The sequence below is a fragment of the Tamandua tetradactyla genome, chromosome 8, assembly GCF_023851605.1.
Source record: "Tamandua tetradactyla isolate mTamTet1 chromosome 8, mTamTet1.pri, whole genome shotgun sequence".
In the NCBI taxonomy this organism is placed as follows: domain Eukaryota; kingdom Metazoa; phylum Chordata; class Mammalia; order Pilosa; family Myrmecophagidae; genus Tamandua; species Tamandua tetradactyla.
Window position 1 is genome coordinate 19,116,877 of NC_135334.1, and position 25,155 is coordinate 19,142,031.

At 42.2% G+C, this 25,155-nt stretch overlaps 1 protein-coding gene across 3 annotated transcripts in view; it reads right to left on the reverse strand.

Moving 5' to 3' along the window:
• Positions 1-25,155, reverse strand: part of SORL1 (sortilin related receptor 1) — a 180,985-nt gene that overhangs the window by 80,062 nt on the left and 75,768 nt on the right. For all 3 annotated transcript variants that reach the window (XM_077112638.1, XM_077112637.1, XM_077112639.1), the window contains exons 13-20: positions 16,543-16,721; positions 14,924-15,110; positions 11,631-11,759; positions 9,989-10,074; positions 6,524-6,696; positions 5,387-5,518; positions 2,771-2,862; positions 327-573 (exon numbers count right to left, since the gene is read on the reverse strand). In XM_077112638.1, the coding sequence (XP_076968753.1) occupies positions 327-573; positions 2,771-2,862; positions 5,387-5,518; positions 6,524-6,696; positions 9,989-10,074; positions 11,631-11,759; positions 14,924-15,110; positions 16,543-16,721 (1,225 nt within the window). The remainder of the gene's footprint in view (positions 1-326; positions 574-2,770; positions 2,863-5,386; positions 5,519-6,523; positions 6,697-9,988; positions 10,075-11,630; positions 11,760-14,923; positions 15,111-16,542; positions 16,722-25,155) is intronic.

The window sequence follows — 25,155 nt, forward strand, 5'->3', positions numbered from 1 at the left end:
GAGAATGAAATGGGCAAGACTCATGAGAGGCAAGATACAGTTCAGACAAGGTTACCAAGACTGAAGAGCAAACCAGGAATTTTCACATGAAGAAGCCTCAACATTTGACCTCTGAAATGTGAAGGAGGCAGTAGCCTGGCCCCTGGCACCTCTGCCTGGCAGCCTTCCATATGGGCTGAAAAACTGTCTTGCATTCAGAAATAAGCCAGTGTTCCAGAAGTTAGACAAGCATCTCTGCAAAAACCCAGAGGCAGCAGGCTCTTCGTCTCGGTATGCTCTACACCCCCTCTAACAGCTTGCCCAGCGATGGGAACCCAAAGGCTCACCTTGAAGACAGCGATGGCATAGGGGTGGGGGAGGTGGTTCAGGATCACTGAGCGCCGCTGGCCACTGAAAGTAATGCGCTCGATGCAGTCCAGGTAGGCGTCCGTCCAGTAGATCCACTGGCCATCCACAGAGACACCGTTGGGCCACTTCACATCCTCGGACACGAGACGACGGGCGGCGGAACCATCCATGTGGCTCCGATAGATGCCGGGCCTCAGGTCTCCCCAGTCAGACCAGAACATGATCCTGGTCCAAATCAAGAGAGAATACACGTCCCGTCAGAACTAGAGAAATGGGAGCTCAGGTCCTACCCCAGGAGCTAAGGAACCCGCCTAGCACAGTCAGGCCAGCTGTATCAGCATAATTATTATAATCAGTAACGGCAATCGTTAAAACCACTTAATTCTTTGATACAGAAATTCCTCTCCCGAAATTTATGTGATGGATATAGTCAAATTATGTAAAGATAATGTACAAAGTACGTTATTGTTTATATTAGCAAAAAATATATTATGAATCAAGCTAAATACATAATCGAATTATGGAAAGATAATGTACAAAGCATGGTACTATTCATCCTAACAATATATATAAACCTAATACATAATATATAACCTAATAATATATATATTACCCTAATGTTAATCCATAGAAGTGATACGTTATGATACATACAACAGAATACTATGAAGCCTAAAAGAAATAACAAGAAGCGTACATATGCTCACATGAAACGATCCCCAACTCACACTAAGTTTAAGAAAAAAGAAAGACGCAGATTAGTAAATAAACTATCTGTTGTGTTTTAAGGATATGTGATTGCACATGAATTAAAAAAATGTTCTGAATGATAAACAAGAAACTATTAATAGTAATTACTACTAGAAAGTATGAGCGTGAGAGTTAAGAGTGAGAAAGAAGGAAACATACTTTCTTCATAAACTTCTGTTCCCTTTTAGTAGCTTTAACTACAGGTATATATTACTTTTATAATTTTCTTTTAATAAATACTGATTCCCAATCACACATGCTACGAGAGAAGACAGAGGGTAGAAAGGCTAATGCAGAATTTTCCTCTTAGTTATGTTCACTTCAGTTAATAAGTTAATAAAAAAGCCCCTTTGCATTCCCCAAGGGCACACCAACTGCTAGTGTGAAAAAACAAAAAAAAAGAAATCTACACATACTGTGGGGGAGGGGGGAAGAGTTGGAACAGATTCAATGTTTGTACCATGCACAAACCTCAAGATAAAGAATTCCCACATTATCCATAGCATTATGTCTACAGAGACTCTCTTTTAATATTACCTTTTCCAGAGAAACACTCCACAGATACAAGACATCTGGGTGCTTAAAGAGATTCTGAAACTTACTAATAAAAAGGGAATGGGGGGGCGGGCAACAGTGGCTCAGTGGCAGAGCTCTTGCCTGCCATGCTGGAGACCCGGGTTCAATTCCCGGTGCCTGTCCATGTAAAAAAATAATAATAAAAATAACAAAGGGAATGGAGTTCAACTCTGCAAGGAAAATCATTACCCTCCCCCCTACATGGGACATGACATCCAGGGGTGAAAGTCCCCCTGGTAACATGGGACATAACTCCCAGGGATGAGCCTGGCCCTGGCACCGTGGCATCAACAATTCCATCCTGACCAAAAGGGGGGAAAAAGTATAACAAAATAAGTGGCTAAGGGAGTTCAAATAGAGTTGAGAGGCTGTTCTGGAGGCTACTCACTGCCAAGATCTGCCAAATGCCAACCATTCCTATTAAAGCTAAAAAACACCCAGGGCTCTAGCTGAGATTCTACAAAAGTTTCACGCACTGAGTTTACGTTCCTGAAACCTACAACCTCCAGATGGGTCCCTGGGCCAGATAAGTCCTAAAACCTAGTCCTCGTCAAGAACATCAACCAGCTGCATCCCCCTCTCCTATATTATCGACAGCCCCTTTCCAACATTGAAAACTTAGAATGGACAGAGCCCAAATACCCCTGATGACTGGGAAAAGGGTCAAAGGAGAAGATGGAGTTATAACAGAGAAGATGTGATTTACAAATGACTATGACTGCTGAATCATTATATTGCTATTTCTTTTACTCTTCAGGGCCTTGGAGCAGCTAGAAGGAAAAACCTGAAATTGTGGAACTGTAACCCATATCTAACGTTGAAATCTATTCTACAAGTACTTGTTAAAACGTACTTCAAAATGTAAGGCTTTTTTGTATATACGTTATATTTCACAATAAAAAACATTCGGAAAAAAAGGGGAATGGGGTTACCTGATGAAAATGACTAAGTTATTATTTTTAAAATCTCAGTTAATAGATTATTTCAAGCACAATCATGAGACACAGAGTTTGTGCCCAGTGGTTTCCCTTCCCACGAGAACCTGTGCCTTGCAGCATTTGATGCAATGCTGATTTCTTTCTGAGGCCACACTCACCCCTCTTGGGGCACAAGGACCAGAGCTCTCGGCCTATCGAGCACAGAGGAATTGACGATGGTGAGTCGGAAGTCGCCATCTGGGTTAGCTACCTGGCAAAAAAAGAGAAAAAATAACCCAAGATGCATCTGAGTTCTTTAAAAGACCCACATGGCAAAAAGTCTCCTACTTATTTTCTGCCTACAAAAAAATATCCCCTCTAAACCTGACTCTCTCCCCGTACCAGACTGAGCCTGGGAAACCCTCCCTGGCCTCCAAGTTTCGCTTGGTCTGACACTGGAACTAGAACTACTTCTACCTCCCTGGTTCCTGGGGCACGATGATTTGCACAAAGTAAGAACCCAACCTGTGTCTCCACATCTAACCCACCCATGTTAGCCCATGCTCTAAAGCTCCCAGTGGCTCTACACTGCCCAGAAAACAAGTCCTCCACATCACTGCCTTGCAGTTAAGAGTAGCCACAGACTGGTCCCACGTTCTCTCTCTGACCTTACCTCCTCCCATGTCAGTTCATACTCATGATACTTCAGCGTGATGCATCCTCACCTCTGCCTGCCTTTTTCATAAGCCTTCACTGGCCTGCCCTCCCCACCACTCTCTCTAACCAAGCTGTATCTTTCCTTTAAGACTCACCTCCAGGCTCACCACCTTTCCTAACACTTCTGACCCACCTTGATCAGTAAGCATCTATAGCTCTTGTTGTTGGCTCATCTTACATCATTTTGCACACACAGTATTTGTTATACACCTGTCCCCAACAAGCCTTTGAGAAGGTGGAGTCTTTGGCTTTATCTGCATCCTCTAAGCACCGAGCAAAGTGCTGGCCACACGTGATTAATGAAAGGAAAGAAATAGTCATAACAAGATCACCTACGCAGTATTCAGGAAGTGTCAGGCACTTTGCACCTTTCCATTCACTTCATTCAGCACCCCTATAAGGAGAGTGCTATTACCATCCTCTCTTCAATCAGGGCTCAGCTCCAATGTCATATCTGCAAGATGCCTTCCCTGACCATGTTTTCTAACGTCAACCCCAATCACACCACAGTAGTTAGGTTCAGGTGTCAATATGGCCAGGTGGTGGTGCCCAGTTCTGTTGCTGTGGACTTAAATCATCAGCATGTGAAATTCACTTATGGCTGATTACATCCGTAGCAGCTAAGGTGGGTGCCTTCCACTATGACTAGCATTTAATTTAATTAGCAGAAGCTTAAAAGAGGGAGGTCAGGAAAGAGCACAGCAGCTCAGACCAGATGTTTGGAGATGCAAAGGACACATTCCAGGGAAAACTTTTGGAACCCAGAGGCCAAGATAGAAGGTCTGTAGACACTGCTAGGTGCCTTCCCGTGTGACAGAGAAACTCAGATGAAAGGTGCCTTTCCTCCTAGGAACCGTAAATTTGTAACTAAATAAATTCCCCTATTAAAATCCGATCCATCTCTGGTATGTTGCATTCCAGCAGCTTTAGCAAACTAAAACACATCACAATTGCACTATCATGCTGCCTTGTTTTATGTTCACAGCACTTACTGCCAACAGGACAGATTTATTTATTTTCTTAGTCTCTTCCTTCCTCCACTAAACTTTAAGTGCTATCAGAGCAGGAACTCTCTTGCCTGCCATGGTATCATCAGAATCTAAAACCATACCTGACATAGCATACCTTCAAAAAGCACCTGTTGAATGACAGTCTGAGTGAAGAAACAAATCTTCATCTTACGGATGAAGAAACTGAAGCTTAGAAGAGATAAGTAGCTTGTCTGAAGTCACTTAGCTAACAGAGATAAGAGTGAACCCTCAGGTCTGTCTCTCAAGGACGTGCCTTTTGTCTGGCAACTTCTCCTGGCTCTGGGCGTCTCCCTGCTTCTGTTGTTTGATTCCATAAATGCAGCACATCACACTTCCCTGCAGAGTCGGTGTGGAGAGGTGCCTCTAGAGTCACTGGCACAGGGCCTCTGCATCACAGGCAGGAGACCTGAATCTGTCTTTATTCCTTCAGACAACAATTTGGATGGTTTAGAGGCTGTTTATTACCCTCAGGTTGCCATGAGTATACAGGAGCAGGACAGGACACCAGGTAGCTACGTTCCAGATAGGTGAAATGGAATAATGCCAAGTCCCACCTTACAGAGAAGGTGTGAGGACTGAATCAGACAATTCACGCAAAGGTACTGCCAGGGCTTGGCACATGGTGTGTGCTCATGATGGCTATGATAGTAATGATAAGGCTCTCACCGTGACCTAACAGACTATCATACACCTCAGCATGGCTCTTATAGCAACGCAGTAATACTATAATGTTATCATTGTTACTACTCTATGCTTCCGCTGGCCAAGAAAAATAACCAACCTCCAGATATCTAAAAGAAATCTCCGCGACAGGTTCTGGGCATGGCGTTCTCATCGGGGACCTTCCTGGCAGTGAACGATCATCCTGAGAAGATATATCCCCCTTTCCTCGCTTCTCCAGAGCCTTGGCCAGCCCATTCCCTAGAAATTCCTCGACAATTTCCAGAGTCATTGAACACATTGGCTCCCGCCTCTGGGTCAAATCTGGCTCGAAGGTCAGGAGCTCCACTTGCCTGCTTTATGAGGCCAGCCCAGAAAGACACGCACCTCGATCTTTTTTAGGCCAGCATCCACCCAGTAAAGCAACTGGCTGAGGGGTTCCAAAGCCAACGCTTCCACGGTCTCCAGGCCAGAATTGACGATCACCTCTTGCCCTGTACTTCCATTGAGACACAGGCGCTGGAGAGAGAAAATTAGCGATAAATGCTGTGAAATGCTCAAATGACCTCCTGCCAAATCAGTCCCCTACCTCAGAACACTTTATTTACAAGGCTTGACTTTGGCAAAGGACAACGTGCTTCATATTAGTTTCCAAATAAACGAAGCCATTTTTTTTTTAGTAGAAGCAGTTCTAAGATGTATAACAGTTTCCCATTTTAAGCAGAATAAACAGAATTTAACCACCCATCTTACTCTGTATTATCACTATGAACACTGGTTGCTAGACTGTGCTGTATTACAAGCAGGCTGGAGATCACTGAGATGAGTGAGTCAATTTGCTTTTCGAATAAATGAAGCCAAAATGCTGGCATTTTGAGGTTCTTGTGCCGGCTTTTTATAGCCTTTCCCCACTTGTGATGCTCCTGCTTTCGGGGACAGCTGCTGGGGCAGCTTCAGTCAATGGTCACCACCATCCACCATCCCAACACTCTCAGGCACTAAAAAAATTTCTGTTGGAATTGCTTCTTTCAAAGAATTAAATGGGTAACAAATAAAGATCAAATAGTTCTCCCTAAAATGCATACATTTGAATGCATGGATATCTACCTGGCTTGTCCAGGGATTTTTCTAGCTTATTTCTGGGTTCTTGTCTCTGTTCACAATAGCAAAAGAAGATAATTATGTGAACTATCATAATTCTAGTGTGACTATTACATGACTTGGGAAAAAGGATGCTAAAGAGGCAGTAGGTGTGATGGGAGTGATTCCTAATCCTAAAACCTTTCTAGCTGGAAAAGCGACATGGTACTTGCTTTGTCCTTACTACATGGACAGAAGTAGGCAGGGAAAGAAATACAGCAGAAAGAGAAACTGAAACATCTCATGGGTCAGCCCTGTGATGTGTGAAAACATACACATAGCTCTAACTAACCATCTCCTTGGGCCATTCTAAATGGAGGAACAGATTCTCGGGACTGGGTCATCACAGGCAATGCTCTCGGGCCCAAACCCAGACTGACTCACCTGGATGATGTCCAAGGCCAGGTCAGACCAATACAAGCAGTTGCGCTCATAATCAAAGTCCAGGGCCACAGCTGCCCGCAGCCCAGTGAGAGGCAGCTGCTCCGTGACCCCTGAGGCTAAGTCGTAGCGGTGGATGGACTTCCGTGTGGCATACAGGATGAACTCGTTCTCCTCTGTGCGGATGGACAGAAGCAGCAGAGAGGTTGGACGTGGGGATGCGTAACGGGTCCTAGCATGTCTGACCTACTTTTTTCTCCCACATGCATCTCAGATGCACTGGCACGTTGTGTGGGTCAGATGGATGGGGCCCGGGATCAAAGGCCAGGGTACCTGCAAGGGAATCCTGTTTCTGCCTTGGGCGAGTTCCTTAAACTTCTGCTTATCTCAGTTTCATTATCTGCAAAGTGTTTCACCCCCTAACATTTGTTTTTAATCTAGATTCCTCTAGGCTGCAACATCCAAAGTCTTCCTGGTCACACAGGACAAACCAATTACACCCTCAGCATGTTCTCCCAAATCCCAGGACTATAGCACATGGCACCGTAATTCATTCATTCTCATACCGTGGTCCAGCTTGTTGACTAGAGACCATTAGTCCCTTAAGACTTGTTACTAAGTGTTCTAACGTATTTGTTCACCCATTTAATATTGTCCACAATGACCTATGAAAATTTTTTCAACCTATCAGATTTTCAGAGCAATGAAAATACATTCGCTCTTGACTATTTCCAAAACGTTACACAAACACAATCTTCACAAACATCTTATTTAACAAATGCTTACAGAGTGTAATTGTAAGGCCCTAGAGGCGTTGATTAATCCTCATAACAACTGTATGATGTAGGAACCATTATCAAGCCAATTTTACAAATGAAAAAACTGAGACCAGAGAGGTCAAGTGAATTTGCCAAAGGTCACACAGTTGAGTAAGTGGCAGAATCAAGATTTAAATCCAGGCAGTCTAGATCCAGAGTCTATGTTGTAACCACTATACCAGGCTGCCTCTCATGATATAGATACTAATGTTGCTATTTTTCACAAGTAAAGATAGAGTCCTATAGTACTTTAGACACAGCTAGTAACTGGAAAAGTTAGTGCTCTCTCCCTTCCATTTAAGAAAGCACCTGGAAAACATCCAGATTCTTCCAAGGGAGAGCCAATGCACAGCATATCACATCCATTTCCAAACTATCTGTTTTGATGATAAATTGCATATGGGACTAGATATCTTTGCAGGAGGTCTGGATTAGTTAGCTTGTTTATTTTCTTCTCTCACTTCATTTATTCAGTGAGTTAACTTGCTTTATAAAGGATTTGATATAGAGAACGCAAAAAAAAATAAACCCACCTGAAATTTTAAATGAAGGTAAGTTTGCCTTCTTTTCCTTTGGCCTCACTTCACTTCAAATGGCTCAAAGCAAACACCATATGATAACTGATCATCCCTTTGGGATTTCAAGGAAATCTTCCCAGTCATTCCCAGCAAGGGGATAGTCAAGATGCACGGTATACAAAGGAGCTGCTGAACTGATAAATGGTATCAAAATCAAGGACCCCCATAGAAGGTGCCTCATGGAACCCCAGGGAGTACGGCCACAGCAGCAAGCCTTGCACCCACATTGCTCCCCACCAATGTCTATAACCCTCATTCTGTGGGTTTGGACTTCTCTTCTAAGAAACTAATGCCTTTATAGCAGAGCCTTAGGGTTAGGCATGGAGCCACGGGTCAGCGTGCAAGTTATCTAGAAAAGAAACAGGATTCTTGGCCAACCCAAGCAGATGAGAGCATAATCTAGTAATTTGTGTTATTACAGTAAGAACAAAGGAAGAAAACTTACTGAATTGTAAAAATTCTTCCAGATGCCTAGATTATCTCATCTTTGCAAAGATGTTGTGACTCCCATTAGTCCCATGAAAACATCTTCTTCTCTAGTTGCACCCTTGCCTTCTAGTCTACCCAGTTTGAGAAAAAAAATATTTAGGGGTCATCCTAGACTGTAAATGAGATTTTTCCACTTCATTCCCTGTTCTGTCTTCCTCTACCAGAAGACAGAGTAGCCTTCCTCCAGTACAGACTGTTTACCTTTTTTGTCCCTAGCTGAATTATCTTCAGAAATATTTATTACAGAAGTATGTTTTCCCAGCCCCTTACCAGCAATCACTCAAACCTCATCAACCCAAGTCCTCCAAAACAGCTCTTGGAGAGGAATATCTGAGTATTTCCTGCTCATTTGCAGGAATCTGCTGAAGCTGTGCTCTTTTTAAGTCTCTACAGTGAGGTATGTTAATTACTCTGGTAATGATGGAAGATTAAATTAAGGGACTAATGAGCTTAGCATGAAGAACACCAGGGCAGGTTGGCAAGCAGTGAACAAATGAAAGGGCGGTTTTCCCCTGCCTGCAAAAAAAAGGTGTGCTTCTTTCAGGATTCGCTTGACACTTATGGTTGTTACAACAACACCATAAGCTGAAGGATGTCGGCTCCAATCATTTACTTTTACTGAGAGATATGAGCAGGAGGAAGCACTCAGAGGAAATAAAGATGCCCTAAATGAGTAAGAACTTGAAACATTAGTGAAGAAAGAAAAGACGCAAAGAGAGTAACTATTTTTTAAGTTACCAGAATTTCATGTCAATATTACAGATACCTCAATATGTTACATCATAACTACATCAACTTAAAACAAGCTTTGGAGTACCCTATAACTTACAGAGCCAAAGGATTTTTCTTTTCCTTAATTAGCTAGCACAATGATAATCTAAAACAAAGGGGATGACACTGCCCTCTGTGGGATATTCAATTAAGAGTATAGGCCTAGATTGCATATGTAGAATGGAATGATTTCTAAATGTTGTTAGTTAATTTTTTTTAATTAATAAAAAAAAAAAAAAGAGTATAGGCCTAAAGTCTCCATTTTAACTTTATCACTTACCAAATGTGTGACCTTATATAAGTCATTTTCTCCTCTCCTCTAAACATGTTTCTTTATATTTTTTAAAAAAATGGAGTTGATAATACCTGCTTTGACAAGTTGTTAAAAGGATTAAATTGGCAACATATGCAAACATGCAATAATATCTATAAAATCCCACTAAACTATTAGTTATAATTATTATTATAAAATTAAGATAGACCGCTCAGCTACTTCCTAAGAAGCCACAAGTCTCTTTATAGTCCACTTGACAAACAGATCAAGAATCATATAAAAGACCTGCGGGCAGTTCTCAGCATCCTCTACCACCTCCACTACTGCCTAGCACACAAAAGATGCTGAATCAATACTTTTCAACGAGCAAAGTGGTTTCCCTCAAAAACCTGAGCTGACAGGAAATATTTCCCATTCCTATAAAGACATCAGTCTATACAGAAATTTTGTACAGATATCAAGACTTAGAGAAAAAGGTGAGATCATAAGGCATCAATGAAGTGTGAAGAAGTCAAAGGAAAGAAATGACCTCTCTTACCTGCTAGGGGGCAGGGAACCAGTTCGCCTTCCAGTCGTGCCTCAACATCACCGCCACTACAAGTATCCCCAGAAATCTTCCGGTAGCTGTCATATTCCGGTCCCAAAAGCAGAAGGTCAGAAACAACAAAGAATGATCATTCTCAAAGGTATCCCAATGTGGAACACATTTCCTATCCAGCAAAAATAGATTCCATCTACTCATTTCCCTACAGAACTAGAAAGAGGATGTGTAGTCATTCTGAATCAGTTCCATTTATAATTAGATTAGGCAGGCCTGAACAATTTGGGGCACTGGCCTGGGCAAGATTTTTAACTCTATCTCTTCAACAGACTCCTCTGCAACAGGACTCAACAGGTGTGTCCTGGCCGAAGCCTATGACCTCAGATACTCGCAGAGTTGCCAAAAGCAGCTCATGGACTTGTAATTTTTTTCACTCCTAATTGGGAGCTGGTGAATTTGCAGACCTCAGAATTTAAAACATTGCCCATGCCCCTTGGAACCTGCTAATTTGGAAAGCTAGACATCAGAATACAAAAGAAACCCAGGTAGCCCTCTATGCCCTCCCACCATGTATAGCTTCCTTCTGTGCCTGAATGATGGTCGTTCAGTATCTCCTTTAACATCCCCAGTGTCAGGTATTAGTATCTACCTGGTCTATCATTCTCAAAATCTGCCTCTTCGGAACAGATTCTCTGCCTTGTGGAACAATACCTAATGAGCTAGTTCCCTCTGGAGAATGAGGAAAAATAGAACATCTCTTGTGCTTCAAAACTCAGCTCTAAGACCTTAGGATGTCTTCAGCTCCACCAGGGAAAGCCAAGAGGCAGGAGTACACTACTTGGGGAGGTGCTACAAGGTCAAGTGGAGGCCACACAGACCACAGCTGGGATCCCTGGTCCCAGGCATCAGGGTAAGGGCAGGTGCCTTCCAGGACCACATCCCACTAAGACATTCTCCCTAAAGACACGGTGGCATAGGGAAGGAGGTCGGAAAGCTTAAGGTAGAGAGGAAGACTCATTCCTTCCCTTTTATAACTGAGAATGTGTTGCTGAGTATAACAAGGCACATACAAGGTGGAAATAAGGAGAAATGACACCCTAAAACTATGAAAATCAGGCTTAATCCATACAGTCCCAATACATAGTCTAACACAATCACAGATTTACTAAGGAACCTAAAATAAAGAGCCCCAAATCGGAGGGAGATTGCCAGAAGACCCCAGACAACTTAAATAACCACAGTGGGCTTTGGTGTCAAGAGGGGAGGTACTGCCTGGCCTGCCCTCCCTTCCTTCCCACACTCAGGGGCTCTGGAGAAATAAAAGCCAATATGAGAGCAATTGCCCGAAAAACAAAAGCAAAGACAAGCAGAAGGGATATTTATCAAAAGAAGTTCTACTATACCTACTAACTCTTAACGGATTCACAAGGAGTAAGGGGCACATCTTAAAAGTAAGTTAGTTGCAGGGCGGGCCACAGTGGCTCAGCAGGCAGAGTTCTCACCTGCCATGCCAGAGGCCCGGGTTCAATCCCCAGTGCCTGCCCATGCAGGAAAAAAAATTAAAAAAAAAAAACAGTAAGTTACATAAAGCTTTAGGGAGTAGATAAAATGACAACTTGGGAACTTTGGTGATACGTACCCTCTTGTCCTCCTGTAAGTAGAACCCACAAGACAAGGCACAGGAGGGGCATAGGATTTCCCAGAAAACTCAGGGTCGGGAACACAAACCTCCAATGACAAGTCTTCGCTCATCTTGAAGCCAAAGTCGCTGAGAAGAGAATTGGGGTCTGTTAAGGTCGTTATCTTAACAATGCCACACTTCAGGCATCTCAGCGTCTGCTCTTGGGACTTTACAGCCCTGCATACTTCCTTAACATGTCCTTTCAAAGGATGCTCACCTTTTTACACTAAAATAAATACATTTCCAAAGGAAACTCGTTATCAAAACCACCACCGGAAAGCCAGCACCATATGCCACAAATAGACAAAAACGATACAAATCATTATGTCAAAAACAAACTAATTCATTTTAGCTTTACATCCAGTTTTCTATCCCAAAACTTTGGCCCTCTCTTTATGAAAAAGGGATTAGCAAGTGTTAAAGAATTAGTAGCACCTAAGGATACTTCTCCTTGGCATAATTCGAAGAATTAAAATGGAAATAAACTTTAATTTTTTTTCTAAAGACTCAATGAGAATTAAGACCATGTCTACACACACACTACCTAAAATCACCAGAGGACCTCAACCCTGAACTTGGACACACTGGTTTGGTCCACAAGGACGTATTCGATCAGGGGCCACATCTCTGCTGACCCTCAGAACTCAGCGGGCAGCACCCTGGAACAGGAAGCATGAATTTTGGGCCTCACTCTGTTCCTCCCACTTACTGCCTGACTTCTCTAGACCTTACTTGACTCAGCTTGAAAACGTGGCAGCTGCACTATACCCTGTCCAAGGCCCCGCCCAAGCTGTAAATTCTGTAATTCAAAAGAATTTTTCTCACTGATCTGCTTGGCCAGAAAGGCCTCATTTACCCTATTTAATTCAATTCAGTGAATATTCATTTCACATTTACGAAGTGAAAAGTATTGACAGATTTAGGGCAAAGTGCTTATGTATATATTATATCATACTTCACATTAAACAATCTGCAGAGAACTATTCAAAAGGAAACAGTTTTATTTCTGTATCAAATAGATCTGAGCCATTCAGTCAATTAATGGGAATAGATGGAAATAATAGCTTATTACTTATTTGCATCCAATAGCAAAGCATCCTTCTTAGCAGGCTTTTTCAAACTGTAAGCCAGCACCTAGTGGACCGGGAGAGCAATTGGGAGGTCCAGGTCAGCTTTCTCCCCTCCCCTGCAAAGGACAGAGCATTGCAAAATGCATCGCACTTAAGAGCAAAAGTTTCATAAAACTATTCTTTCAACTATGTTTGTGTGTCTGTATCTACATATGTGTGTAGACAGAGGATCGTGATGTACAATGTATTGTGTACCAGGGGTTGCAGTCAAGAGCATGAAAGCCATACTTTTGGGCAATGAGGAAAAGCACAAAGATGCAAAAAAAAACACCCCTGAAATCAGGTATAGGCTAAGAGCTTGGCTGCCCAGTGTGGTCTGAAAAGACTGTCAGAGTAACCTTACCTTCAAATGCGGTTGTCATTTAGGAACCGAACTAAATGGACAGACATTTTGTCTCCTGCTGTCCATCTTCAGACCATCTTACCACCCGCTCCCTGCCATAGTCCAGCCACATTAAACATTCCCAGGAGCCAAGCAGTCAGGCTGGCTCCTTCCTAGCAGCTCTAGCAAAGAAAAGACCAATGATAGGGTAGCCAACGTTCTCAGCAGAAGTACAGTTCAGGGGCACGTGAGGGAAACCAGAAGAAGGTAAAGGGGCACTGAAATGGCTCACTGGAAATGTCAAATAGCTCTGGGGTTTTCCCCATTAATGCATCTCTGTTGTCCTCTTGGGACCACACAGGTTTCAAACAGAATGAGTGTCTTGATCAAAAACCTTACTACTTACTTCAAGGAAGGAATATGCAGTTATCTGTGTCACCTGGAAGCTTGTTAGAAATGCAAATCTCCAGAACTACTGAGTTGGAATTTGCATTTTAACAAGATCTCAAGTGATTTATATGCACATTAAAGCACTGGTCTAGAACAGGAGTTGGCCAAATCTGGTGGGCTGGTTTCGCAAATGAAGTTGTATTAGATCACAGCTGTGCCCACTAGTGGCAGACGGCTGGGTTCCTACCATCATGGGCATAATTGAGTAGATGGGACTGCATGGCCTACAATGTTGAAAATACAAACTATAAAATATATAAAGAATATATATATCCCTCTTCCAGCATCTCACAGGGCTCTGGCTTTAGTCATGAGAAGTGTAGCTGCCCAAAGCAAAATCTAGTCCCTTTGTGTTTCAGCAACACTGAATTTCAAGTGATGTTTTTATGTTTAACTATTATGCTCTACTGATACCCCTGGCAAAGGAAGAACCACAGTTCATACTGAATTACAGACACTAGGGATTGTACATGGGCTCTGAGATCCTATTACTACACTGCCAGAATCCTCTTCCTAAAGCTAAGCTCTGTTCTGCTTATCAATCCTTCTCAAAAGCCTTCAAAGAGCTCCTACTGCTTTACAAAGTCTCTTCCCCTCCCTCCTGGGTTCTACCTTTTCAGAATCATGGCCACTTACTGTGCCACTTCAGTCGCCCAACAAGGCCACATACTGAAATCTCCACCTACAACATTTTTCTGCCTCCACATCTTTTCTTAGAATTCTTCTCTTTTCATATATCCAGGTACTTCCTGTAGGCCATCTCAAACTGTGCTGGCTTCAGAAATTTCCTGATTCCCCAACAGCAAATCACAGACCTCCCCCTTTCTCTCAATCATCACAATAAAGACAGCCCAGCCTCTCCCAAGGCACTAGGGAGAGGCAGGGCTCTCCACACACATGTTGTTTCTTGTACTTTTAACATTCTCAACCATGCCTTGAATATTTCACTTCACATAACGGATTATGTAGAAATTTATATTCACATCCCCTTGTTTCAGATCACTAAATAAATCACCTCTAGCTCTTACAGAAAGGGAGGTTCTCCAACGGATCCTTCACTACATACCCTCTCTGGATTACCCAAATAGACATGTCTCCCACAGTTATCTGTTACTGTGGCTTCCCGAGGTTTTAACCCCCACACCAGGGTACATGGCTGAAAAAACTAAACGGGATAACCTAGGGTGAAAAGTACCCAGCACAGTTATGGCCCATGAACAATGCTTCCTAACAAATGTATTTCCTTCTATTCCCTTCCTTTCCTCGGGGGAAGGCACCCTGACCCAGTGCGCCCCATACTGTTGACCGAATGAAACTCCGGCTCCATCACTGACCATCGAAGAACCCACCATTCATAGTCCTCCCGGGTGCAGGAGCAGTTGGACACCACCACCGGCCTGTCAAAGTCTTCTCCGTTAAAGCAGGTGGCATGGGGCGTCCTCCGTTTGAAAACGGTCTTGTGTCCCAGCAAACACTCATTCCCACGCTCATCTGAAGGGGACCAGAGCTTGTAGTCATTCTCTGTGCAGGGAACCCCTGGGGAGAAAGAAATGCAACAAGACCCATTATATAGGGGGGGTCTCTGTGGGGCCCCCTTTCCACCCACCCCTCTCAGCCCAGCCTCCCACACTCTGACCGTCCTGTTGCTGCTCACCAAGGGCACAGACCCAATACACCCAGAGGCTGCTCTGGGGTTGCACGAGCATCTCTGGTCAGCTGGCTCTGGGGCTAGAGAGCACCAGTGCAAATGACAATGAAACACATGTGAGAAAGTTGAGAAGATGCACACCATCTTTCAGCCCATCAGCCTGGTCTCAGCTTCTGAATTATCTTAGAAGATTCAGCTGTTCCCTTTAGAAATGGGTAGCGGGAGGGGGTTAACTCCCAGGGAAATTCATAGATGGTATCTTTCAGGATCACTGTTCCCTGCCCAAGGACACATGAGGTGGTTGGCCAAGGGCAGTAGAATTCACCTTCATGACTCAAAAAGCACAGGGTCTTCCTGGAAGGAGGCTGGGAAAGCCTAAGATAACACAGGGAGATCACTCAACCCACGATCATTGAAAGCTTGAGTAGTTTCCATAGGAATGCCAGAGTATACCTATGTCTATACTGGTACTTTATGTCTTTTTTATAGATGTGTCCACAGTCAGATTAAATTCTACCTGAAGCTGGTGAACAATGTCAACTCAATTCCATTTAAATCAGCAAATATCTATCACACTCTTATGGTTAGGGCTATCAGGCTGTCCAGTGGGTAGAGCATAAACATGTATGACAATACATTCCTGGTTTTAAGGCCCCTAGTGATTCAGTTGATGGGAGATGAGGTACATACACATACACTTATAAGGCACAGCCCCAGGCACAGAGAAGAGGGGAGATGTCTTCTGGGGGGAGATGTCTTCTATTGGCAGGAACTGCACTGGATACTAGTGGAGTATGAACAGGTGGGAATGAGAGAGCACAGGGGGCATTCCAGACAGTTGAAATAATGTCAGCCAAGGCAGAGTGGTAGGAAAAGGGGGGTTTTCTTCCTGCTTGCTTACTAGTCCTGTGCCTAATCTAGTAGATCTTGCTGCTCCTATATGGTTTTGAGAGGATTCTGCATCATGTGCCACACGGCGTTACATGTAGGAGATACTCGCTGAATTTGTCAACTTGGAACTGCTGATTTGGAAGAATATTTGTCATTCACTCATTGATGTGTTCAACAGAAATACATTTAAACCTACCATGTGCCAGTGACTGCACAAGGAAATGAGGATGCAAAGACCAGAGCAGAGTCTTACTAAGATAAATTGCCTAAGTAAACCTTCATTTTACTCCCCTGGGTTTCATGCTAACTGATTCATGTGCCATCTCCCTGAGTGGATCACAAGCTCTGCTAAGTGCAGAAGCTGAGGCTCTGCACCTCACAGGAGGTCAATAAATATTTACACAAATGGTCAGCGAGGCAGCAGCTCACCCAGGGCGTCCGTGGCATTGACCTGGAGGATCAGCCAGCTGTGGGCACTCTCTTTGTTAGAGCCGAAGATGGTGAAGACAGTGCTCTTCTCCCCAGGCTCCGTGAGGAGACCATACACAAACACGGGCTTCTCAGAGAAGACGGATGTTCTCCAGGTCTCCCCTTCATTGGTGCTGTATCTGCCCAAGTGCAAGAAAGAGGGTCCTTGCAGTTAAAGTCTCGAGGACAAGGGTTTGGTTTCCAGATAACATTCACCAGTAAAAGGAACCAGGCCTCTTTGGAGAAACGGTCGATCCTGAGCTAAAATAGGGGAAGTTTAAGAGTATGTCAGAAAGCAAGGAAGTGCTCAGACGTTAATGTGGTCAGTCATTTCAAAAGGACACAGGAGCCAGCTGGGTGGAGCTCCAACTGGCCAAATTTAGGAAAACTCAAACATAAGAAAGAAAAAAAAGATTATAACAGATTTTCACTGGATGAAAACAGGGCATGCAATGGGTATCTAATGAGTCTAAAAGAGAGCACGAGAAAAGGGGAAAAGTAGAATTTTTTTCTTATGTTAGAAAGCCACCTAATAAAGATGAAAAAACTAACAGAATGAGAAGACTCACCATTTTGCAACCCCCACTGTAATGCCTGAATCAGACATAGATCATCACTAGGTAATAAAACCAATGGGTGGGTGATTTGTGGGGACCAGGATATTCACATGGTCTAAAGGTATGAACCCACAGACTGATTATTCATTAAATACTATCTTAAGCGGGGGGGGATATATTTTTGTACTGTGAAGATGTGAAGGTCACAATCTTAACCAAATCTGGCATCACCAACAATGGGCCCATCTGATATTCTGTACCTCTTTAAATAGACTATAGAGAATAATAACACATTATCTATGTAAAATGTTATACACTTGGACAAATCCTGAATGTGTGACATTCTACATGACAAGTAGTCTGGAGTCTTCGAAAAAGTCAAGGCCATGAGAAACAAGCGAACAAAACAGGCAGAAGGATTGCTGTAGATTTACACAGGTGTAACAATCAAACACAATGGGTAAACCTTAACTGAATCCTGGATTGGGGGTGGGGGTGAAGCAGGTATAAATAATATGGGACAACTGAGTAAATATAAATATCGTCTATAAATAATATCAATGAGTGCATTTTCATTTTCTTAGGAGCATAATGGCGCTGGGATTATATAGGAAAACGCTCTTATTTACAGGGATACGTATTTAAGTATTTAGCTGTACAAGGACATGATATCTGCAGCTTCCTTTCAAACAATTCAACAGAAAAAAGTTAGATAGTTTGAGAGACGTAAAGAAAACTGGCAAAATGTTAAGAACTGGTGACCCTGGGTGAAGGTTACACAGGAATTCATTCTGCCAACTTTTCTTTGGTCTTAAAAATTACTTAAAAAGTAAAGAGTTGGGCGGGCCACAGTGGTTCAGCAGGCAGAGTGCTCGCCTGCCATGCCAGAGACACGGGTTCGATTCCCGGTGCCTGCCCATGCAAAAAAAAAAAAGTAAAGAGTTGAATGTAAATAACATAACCAGCATCCCCAATGCAGACTGTATCAGAACAAGAAAGTCCTTGAAAAAATGAGCAACATTGAAGCAACTGTACTATCTTTAAAAAGAAGAAGAAGACAACCTACCCAATACTTGCTTCATCAGCCAGTGAGCTGGTGAGGTTCTCAGCATGAAAAATTATCCAATTCAAGCTTTCTTTAGGATCCCAGAGATAGCAGGTGTTTCTTAAATACTAATTATAAATAAAACTCCCTTTTTTTTTTCTCCTCCCCAATGTTTCTGAGATTTGTTTTACTCTCTAAGGAGTAATACTCGACATAAACCTTTTCACAACATCACTCAATCCAAATGCTTCCTCTCATATTGAGATTACTAAAATCAATACTTCTACAAGAAGGCTATGCATTAAAGCAAGTAGTGGGGTTACTAAGCAACATAATGAATGGCAATGGGAGGCTAAGTATCCCTTCTACAGATCTTTAAAAGAAGAAGAAATTCTCATCTGGCTGATATGTTTTTGGTTAAAGCTAGTTTTGAAGCAGACTGGGGATAAATTAACTCATTTGATCAGCTCCTTTTACTAGGTGATCAGTTAAAGGCTTAGAACCTCTTTTACAGCAAACTGATCCAGCAGATTTGGCCTGCTAACAAAACGTGACGGTGGTAGCTGTCCATTTGTTCTTTTATAATTCTGGAAATCTATCTAATTGTACACCACCTAGTTAAATCCATTTAAGAGCTCCCCAAACTCAACATAATCTCAAGAAGTGAATCATCCCATTTCTTGAGAGGTTCTCAGAAGACTCTGAGAATAATCCATTAATGAAGCCAGCAAGCAGCTGCATGGTCAAGCACAACCCTGTATCTCGAAATAAACTGCTCATTTAGAAAATACTGTCTTTTCAGAATTTCAAGGAAGGAGCAGTCACATTACCAACTCAACAATTAAGGGAGTATCTATTCTGGACCTAATTCTGACCCAAAAGGAGAACTTATGTTGGTGAAGTGAAAGTGATGAGTGTGTTAGTTAGATTCAGTTGTCAACTTGGCCAGGTGAGCATACCTAATCTTGTTGCTGCGGACATAAGCCAACGGTACGTGAACCTCATCTGTTGTCAATTACATCTGCAGTCGGCTAGGAGGCGTGTCTGCTGCAATGAGTGACGTTTGACTTAATTGGTTGGTGCTTAAATGAAAGATCGCATTCCTCATCTCAGCACTTGCAGCTCAGCCCGGGCCCTTGGAGATGGAGAAAGAAATCACCCCGGGGAAAGTTGTTGGAACCCAGGGGCCTGGAGAGAAGACCAGTAGAGACCATCCTGTGCCTTCCACGTAAGAAAGAACCTCAGTGGAAAGTTAGCTACCTTTCCTCTGAAGAACTAACAAAATAAATCCCCTTTTATTAAAAGCCAATCCGTCTCCGGTGTGTTGCATTCTGGCAGCTGGCAAACTAGAACAGATGAGAATATTGCAAGAAAACAATATCAAGTTAATTTGTACTCCTAATGGTCTTGAAAGAAGATGTAGGGCCTCAGATCTCAGGAAAGGAAAATCCAAATGTTCGGGTAAAAAAAATTACATAATCCCATGGCCAAAAACCCTTAAAAGGAATGGGAAGGTTGCAGAATATGACTACAAATACATTTACTGGTGAAAGAGGAGGTAAATACCCAACTCAAAATAGTAATGTGTAACTGCACAAAAAGATACATGATAAATTTAGATTTTTAAAGAATATGTTCAAGATGGGAAGAGAGTCACATAACTAAGGGCAAAAAATGAAAGAGCGGCAAAAAATGAAAATAGTCCAGACAACTCAAATTCAAAATGATACAAGGATTATGCTTCAATTTACCAAAATAACTGGCAGATCAGTGGTTTGGTTAAATGGTGAGTGGGGTCAGTGTGCTGGTCTGAAAGTATTTATGTACCCTAGAAAAGACATGTTTTAATCCTAATAATCTTGTGAGAGCAACGGTTTCTTCTAATCCCTATTCAGTAACATAGGTTGGAAAATTGGTTAGGTTATCTCCACGGAGATGTGGCTCAATCAATTGTGGGTAATAAACTTGATTAGATGGAGACACGTCTCCACCCATTCCACGTGGATCTTGATTAGTTTACTGGAATCCTATAAAAGAGGAGACAGTTTGGAGAGAGTTCCTTTTGAGAACGAGGAAAGAGCCACAGAACCACGACAGAAGGGCAAGAGAATCACAGAGTCCACCAGCCAGCGACCTTTGGAGATGAAGAAGGAAAATGCCTCCCAGGGAGCTTCATGAAGCAAGAGGCCTGGAGAAGAAGCTAGCAGATGCCGCCATGTTTGCCGCATGCCCTTCCAGCTGAGAGAGAAAAGCTGAACATCATCGGCCTTCTTGAACCAAGGTATCTTTCCCTGGATGCCTTAGATCGGACATTTGTATAGACTTGCTTTAATTTGGACAATTTCACAGCCTTAGAATTGTAAACTAGCAACTTAGTACATTCCACTTTTTAAAAGCCATTCCATTTCGGGCATATTGCATTCTGGCAGCTAGCAAACTAGAAAAGTCAGTTAGTAAGTTCTATATAGAATTAGAAAGGAAGAGGATCATTGTTCTAATGGCCAATGGCACACACAGTAGGAGATGACCTTTTTTTGGTCAAAGAAAAGCAACTTTCTATTTTGCTTTTATCTTTATCAAGGAGAATGATCTTCAAACTGAACAAAGCAGAAAAAAAAACAGGGAGGTTAAAAGAAAATGAGTACAAAACAAAATATATTCCAGGGAATTAGACTTAAAAATATGATTGCAGAGCCCATTTCAGTAATCTCTAAATGATTCATATGAGGACAGAAAGAAGATTGAAAAAGGGAAAATTGTTCTATTTCCCCAAAGAGGGCAAGGATTATTAAACAGCTGATTTGAGAACACTTAGGAAAGAATGAAGTCAAGGCTGGGAACCAGCATGGCTTCACAGGCAAGTCACAACAAACCAATCTCATTGCTTTTTCTGATGGAAATTATTGATTTACAGAAGATATAGATAATTGACTTACAGAAGATATAATGATACAGAAAATTCTTTATGTCATTAAAATCTTTGTGGGCCACACAGTTTGATAAGATTTACTGCTGGTGAAACAAACAAATCCCAAATGTGCAAACATATGGCTTGAGCTCATTCCAAAATGAGACCTCACATCAGTGGATGATCTGGATAATGACAGGGAGGTAACACTATCAAATCTGTAAAGGGCACAAGGCTAATTTACAGACAGTATAATAAATGCTAAAAACAGGACTCAAAATGCTTTCATTACATCAAAACAATGAGCAGAATTTACTAAAAGTAAAGTTCTACACTTCATTTCAAAACCCTGCTCAAATGTAGGATGGAGAACTTAGGTATCTTAATAAACATCTGTAAAAAAGAATCCTCTGGGTTTTTTATTAAATTGAACTGAGACTACTGATACATATTACAACATAGATAAATTTCAAAATAATGATACTGCTTAAAAGCAGCTAAATACAAAAAGTACCAATGGTAGGATTCCATATATATGAAATTCTAGAACAGGTAAAACAAATATGATGAAAAAATAAAATCAGACCAGCAATTGCCCCAAGTTTACTGGGGGGGGGGGGAGGAGCATTAACTGGGAAGGGGCACAAGGTATCTTCTGGGGTGATAGAAATCCCTCCATCTTGACCTGCACCCTTCAGAACAGATTAAATGACATATTTAAGATCTAGGCATCTTATGGTAAGTAAATGATACCTGAACTTTAAAAAAAAAAAAAAATAGTTGGTTTGAGGTGGTTGCCAAAAAACACAAATGCAACTTAAGGCATTTATTAATAGAAATAGAGTATCCAGAATCAGGTAGGTATTAATTAATCCCAATGTCCTCTGCATCTTTCAGGCCATCTTAGTCAGATCTGGGCTCCACATCTTGAGACACCAACATTGTGGTGTTAGAAGAACCTGGACAGTGGAGCTTCTGAGACCTAGCGCACATAATTGGTCAAGCAAAGAATGCATGGTCATCTATCTACAGATGGCAGAGAGAAAACTCTTGCAGGAGGTGGTGGACGGTTGAACCGGGAATTTAAGAAACCCAGATTCCTGCTGGACATTTTCCTTTGGACATCCCATAGCCCCTTCTCTGTGAGTTGGTATCATCATCTTCCCCATCATTTCTCAAACTAGGCAACCTATTTTCCTACAGAGTTCCCCGTCTCCAGTTTTGCTCCTTAGAGTTATCCTTCCCATCTTGCCAGAACCATCTTTCCTAATGCAAATCTAGCCATTTTGTTTCCTATTTAAAACTCTCCATGGATTCTGAGAGGCTGTTATCTATATGTATAACCTGGTGTTTAGAGATAAGAATGAAGCTGATCCGCTTGGGATTAAGGTAATTCAGAATACAGGGGTAAGGAAGACATTGTCTGTAGTGTAGAACTTCATCTGCTTTTTGAGACCAAAAGAAAAAGGTTTATTTTGTCCGAACCTAAATTTTCTATAGCACATGATCTAACTCAACCTGTCTGGAAAGATAATCTAAATAATCCAAACACAGGGAACCCAGAATAAGAATAAGGGCCATTACTTCTGTACAGCTTAATGTAATGTCTGGATAAATCCCAGGGTACATTAAGCAGATAATCAAAAAATACTGGCCAAGTCCCTTGAGGAATGGGGAAAAAAATATGAAACTATTAAACTTTAACACTAGTGAAACCCCTGATACTGTGTCAAACATTATGGACACCCAAAATCAATAGGCCAAGCCCCAATCTTGAGGCTTACTCTTTTTTTTTTTTTTTACATGGGCAGGCACCGGGAAATGAACCCGGGTCCTCGGGCATGGCAGGCAAGCATTCTTACCTGTTGAGCCACCGTGGCCCGCCCTTGAGGCTTACTCTTGTAAAGCTTATGTATGTGGTGGAGAAGCTTGGCCTACCTTTAAGTATGCCTGAGTTACTTCTGGAGGACCTCCTGTATTGCTCAGATGTGGCCTCTCTCTCTCTCTAAGCCCAACTCTGCAAGTGAAATCATTGCCCTCCACTCTACATGGGAAATGACATCAAGGGGTGAAAGTCTCCCTGGCGGTGTAGGAGATGACTCCCAGGGATGAGTCCGGCCCTGGCACCAGAAGATTAACAATGCCATCCTGACCAAAAGGGGGAAAGAAATGTAACACATAAGGTATTAGCGGCTGAGAGAGTTCAAATAGTGTCGAGAGGCTACATTGGGAGTCACTCTTACACAAGCTTCAATAAGACATTGCTACCTATCACAGCTTGCTAAACCCCAACCAAAACCATTCCTGCTAATCCTAAAGAACACCTAGGGCATTATATAAGATTCTACAGAGGTTCCATGCACTAGAATAACTTTCCAGAAACCTACAACCTTCAGATGGGTCCCTGGACCAGATTAAGTCCTAAAACGCAGAGGGGCCAGCCTCTCCAGAACATCAACCAGTTCTATCCCCCATCCCATATTATTGACAGCCCCTTCCAACATGAATTAATTAGAATGGGCATAGCTCAAATACCCCTAAAGAGTGGAAGAAACATCAAAGGTGATGGTGGAGTTATACAGAGAAGGTAGGGTTTAACAAATGAGTATGACTGCTGAATCACTATTTGATATTTCTTTTAGTCTCCAGTATCTTAGAGCAGCTAGAAGTAAAAACCTAAAATTGGGGAATATACCAAACTCTGAAATTTGTTCTACAACTAATTGTTGTGATGTGCTTTGAAATTTATTTCTTTTTTGATTATATTATTCTTCATAAAAAAGAAAAAAGTTGATTGTGATGATAAATGCACAGCTATACGATGATACTGTGATCCACTGATTATATATTTTGGATGATGACATGGTACATAAATACATAATATATGTCAATAAAAATTTAAACTTAAATTTAAAAAATCTCCATGGTTCCTTCTCACTTAACAATAAAAAACAGAGTTAACCTCTTTGGTATGGCATGCAAAGCCTTCTAGATTCCTAACCATATACCTACCTCTAGCCTCATTCCTCACCACCACCCACCTTGCAATTTGTATTCTATTAACTCTGAAGAGCTGCACATTCCGTGCTCACTCATGATGTCCCCTTTGCCCCATCTCTGAGGAAACCGATCAGGCGCGAGAAAAAGCAACTGCTGCTACTTGTTCCACAAGCAGGTTCACAGTGAAGGCATGCTGAACAAGTGAATAAATGAATCCCAGCACAGGCTCTTATTTACTCCTTTCAGACAGGTAGACACAACAAAACAAAGCATTCCACTGCTTGCTCTCAATTTCAATTAACAATAAAAAAGGTAACAGTCTCAGCGGAGAAGCAGGCAGAAGCTGAAACGAATAACTGTCAACGCTTAGTTATCTGTTGCTAATGAGCAACAGAAAGACATGAATAATTTAAAAGAACCGTAAAAACACCAAACCTTAATTCTCACTTTGAGAATTATTCCAACCTCTTTTCCCTCTAAACCTCGTTTTAGAATTACTGAAGCTACGTGACTGGACTATTCTCTGTAAGGATGGGTAAGCTCTGGTCAGAAAGCTCTCTTGGAAACAAGCCCTTCACCCACCTCCCCTCCCTCACCTCTCTCTCCAGCTGGCTCAAACACATCACAGGGACAAAGCGACTAAGGGCAGCTCCTGAACAATTCCTCACTCACCTCTGCACCCTCAGTATCAGGTTCACAGAAGTCCAACAAAGGTCTGTGCAATTGACCTGAAATGATTTCTAACAGCATTATGCTCTAGTTTCAGCTTGGGACCCAACCTAAGAACAGCAAATCACACTTTTACTTCATAGGAAAAACGGGGAGGTGGATTGGGTCATTGCTGGTACTTTTCTGGGGCCACCAAGTTGTACCCGTCCAGAGCACCGCTTCGTGCCTGTGCTCCAGGGGCTCTCATTTACGTGGACACTGTGAGAGCAGTTCCCAAGAGCAGGAGCCATGCAATTGGCAGCACCAAATTAGTAAACAAATAAGCAATCTCCGAGGATCAAGCGTGCATGACCTACTTATTGATCGATCCAATATTTACCGTGTGCCTCCTGCTA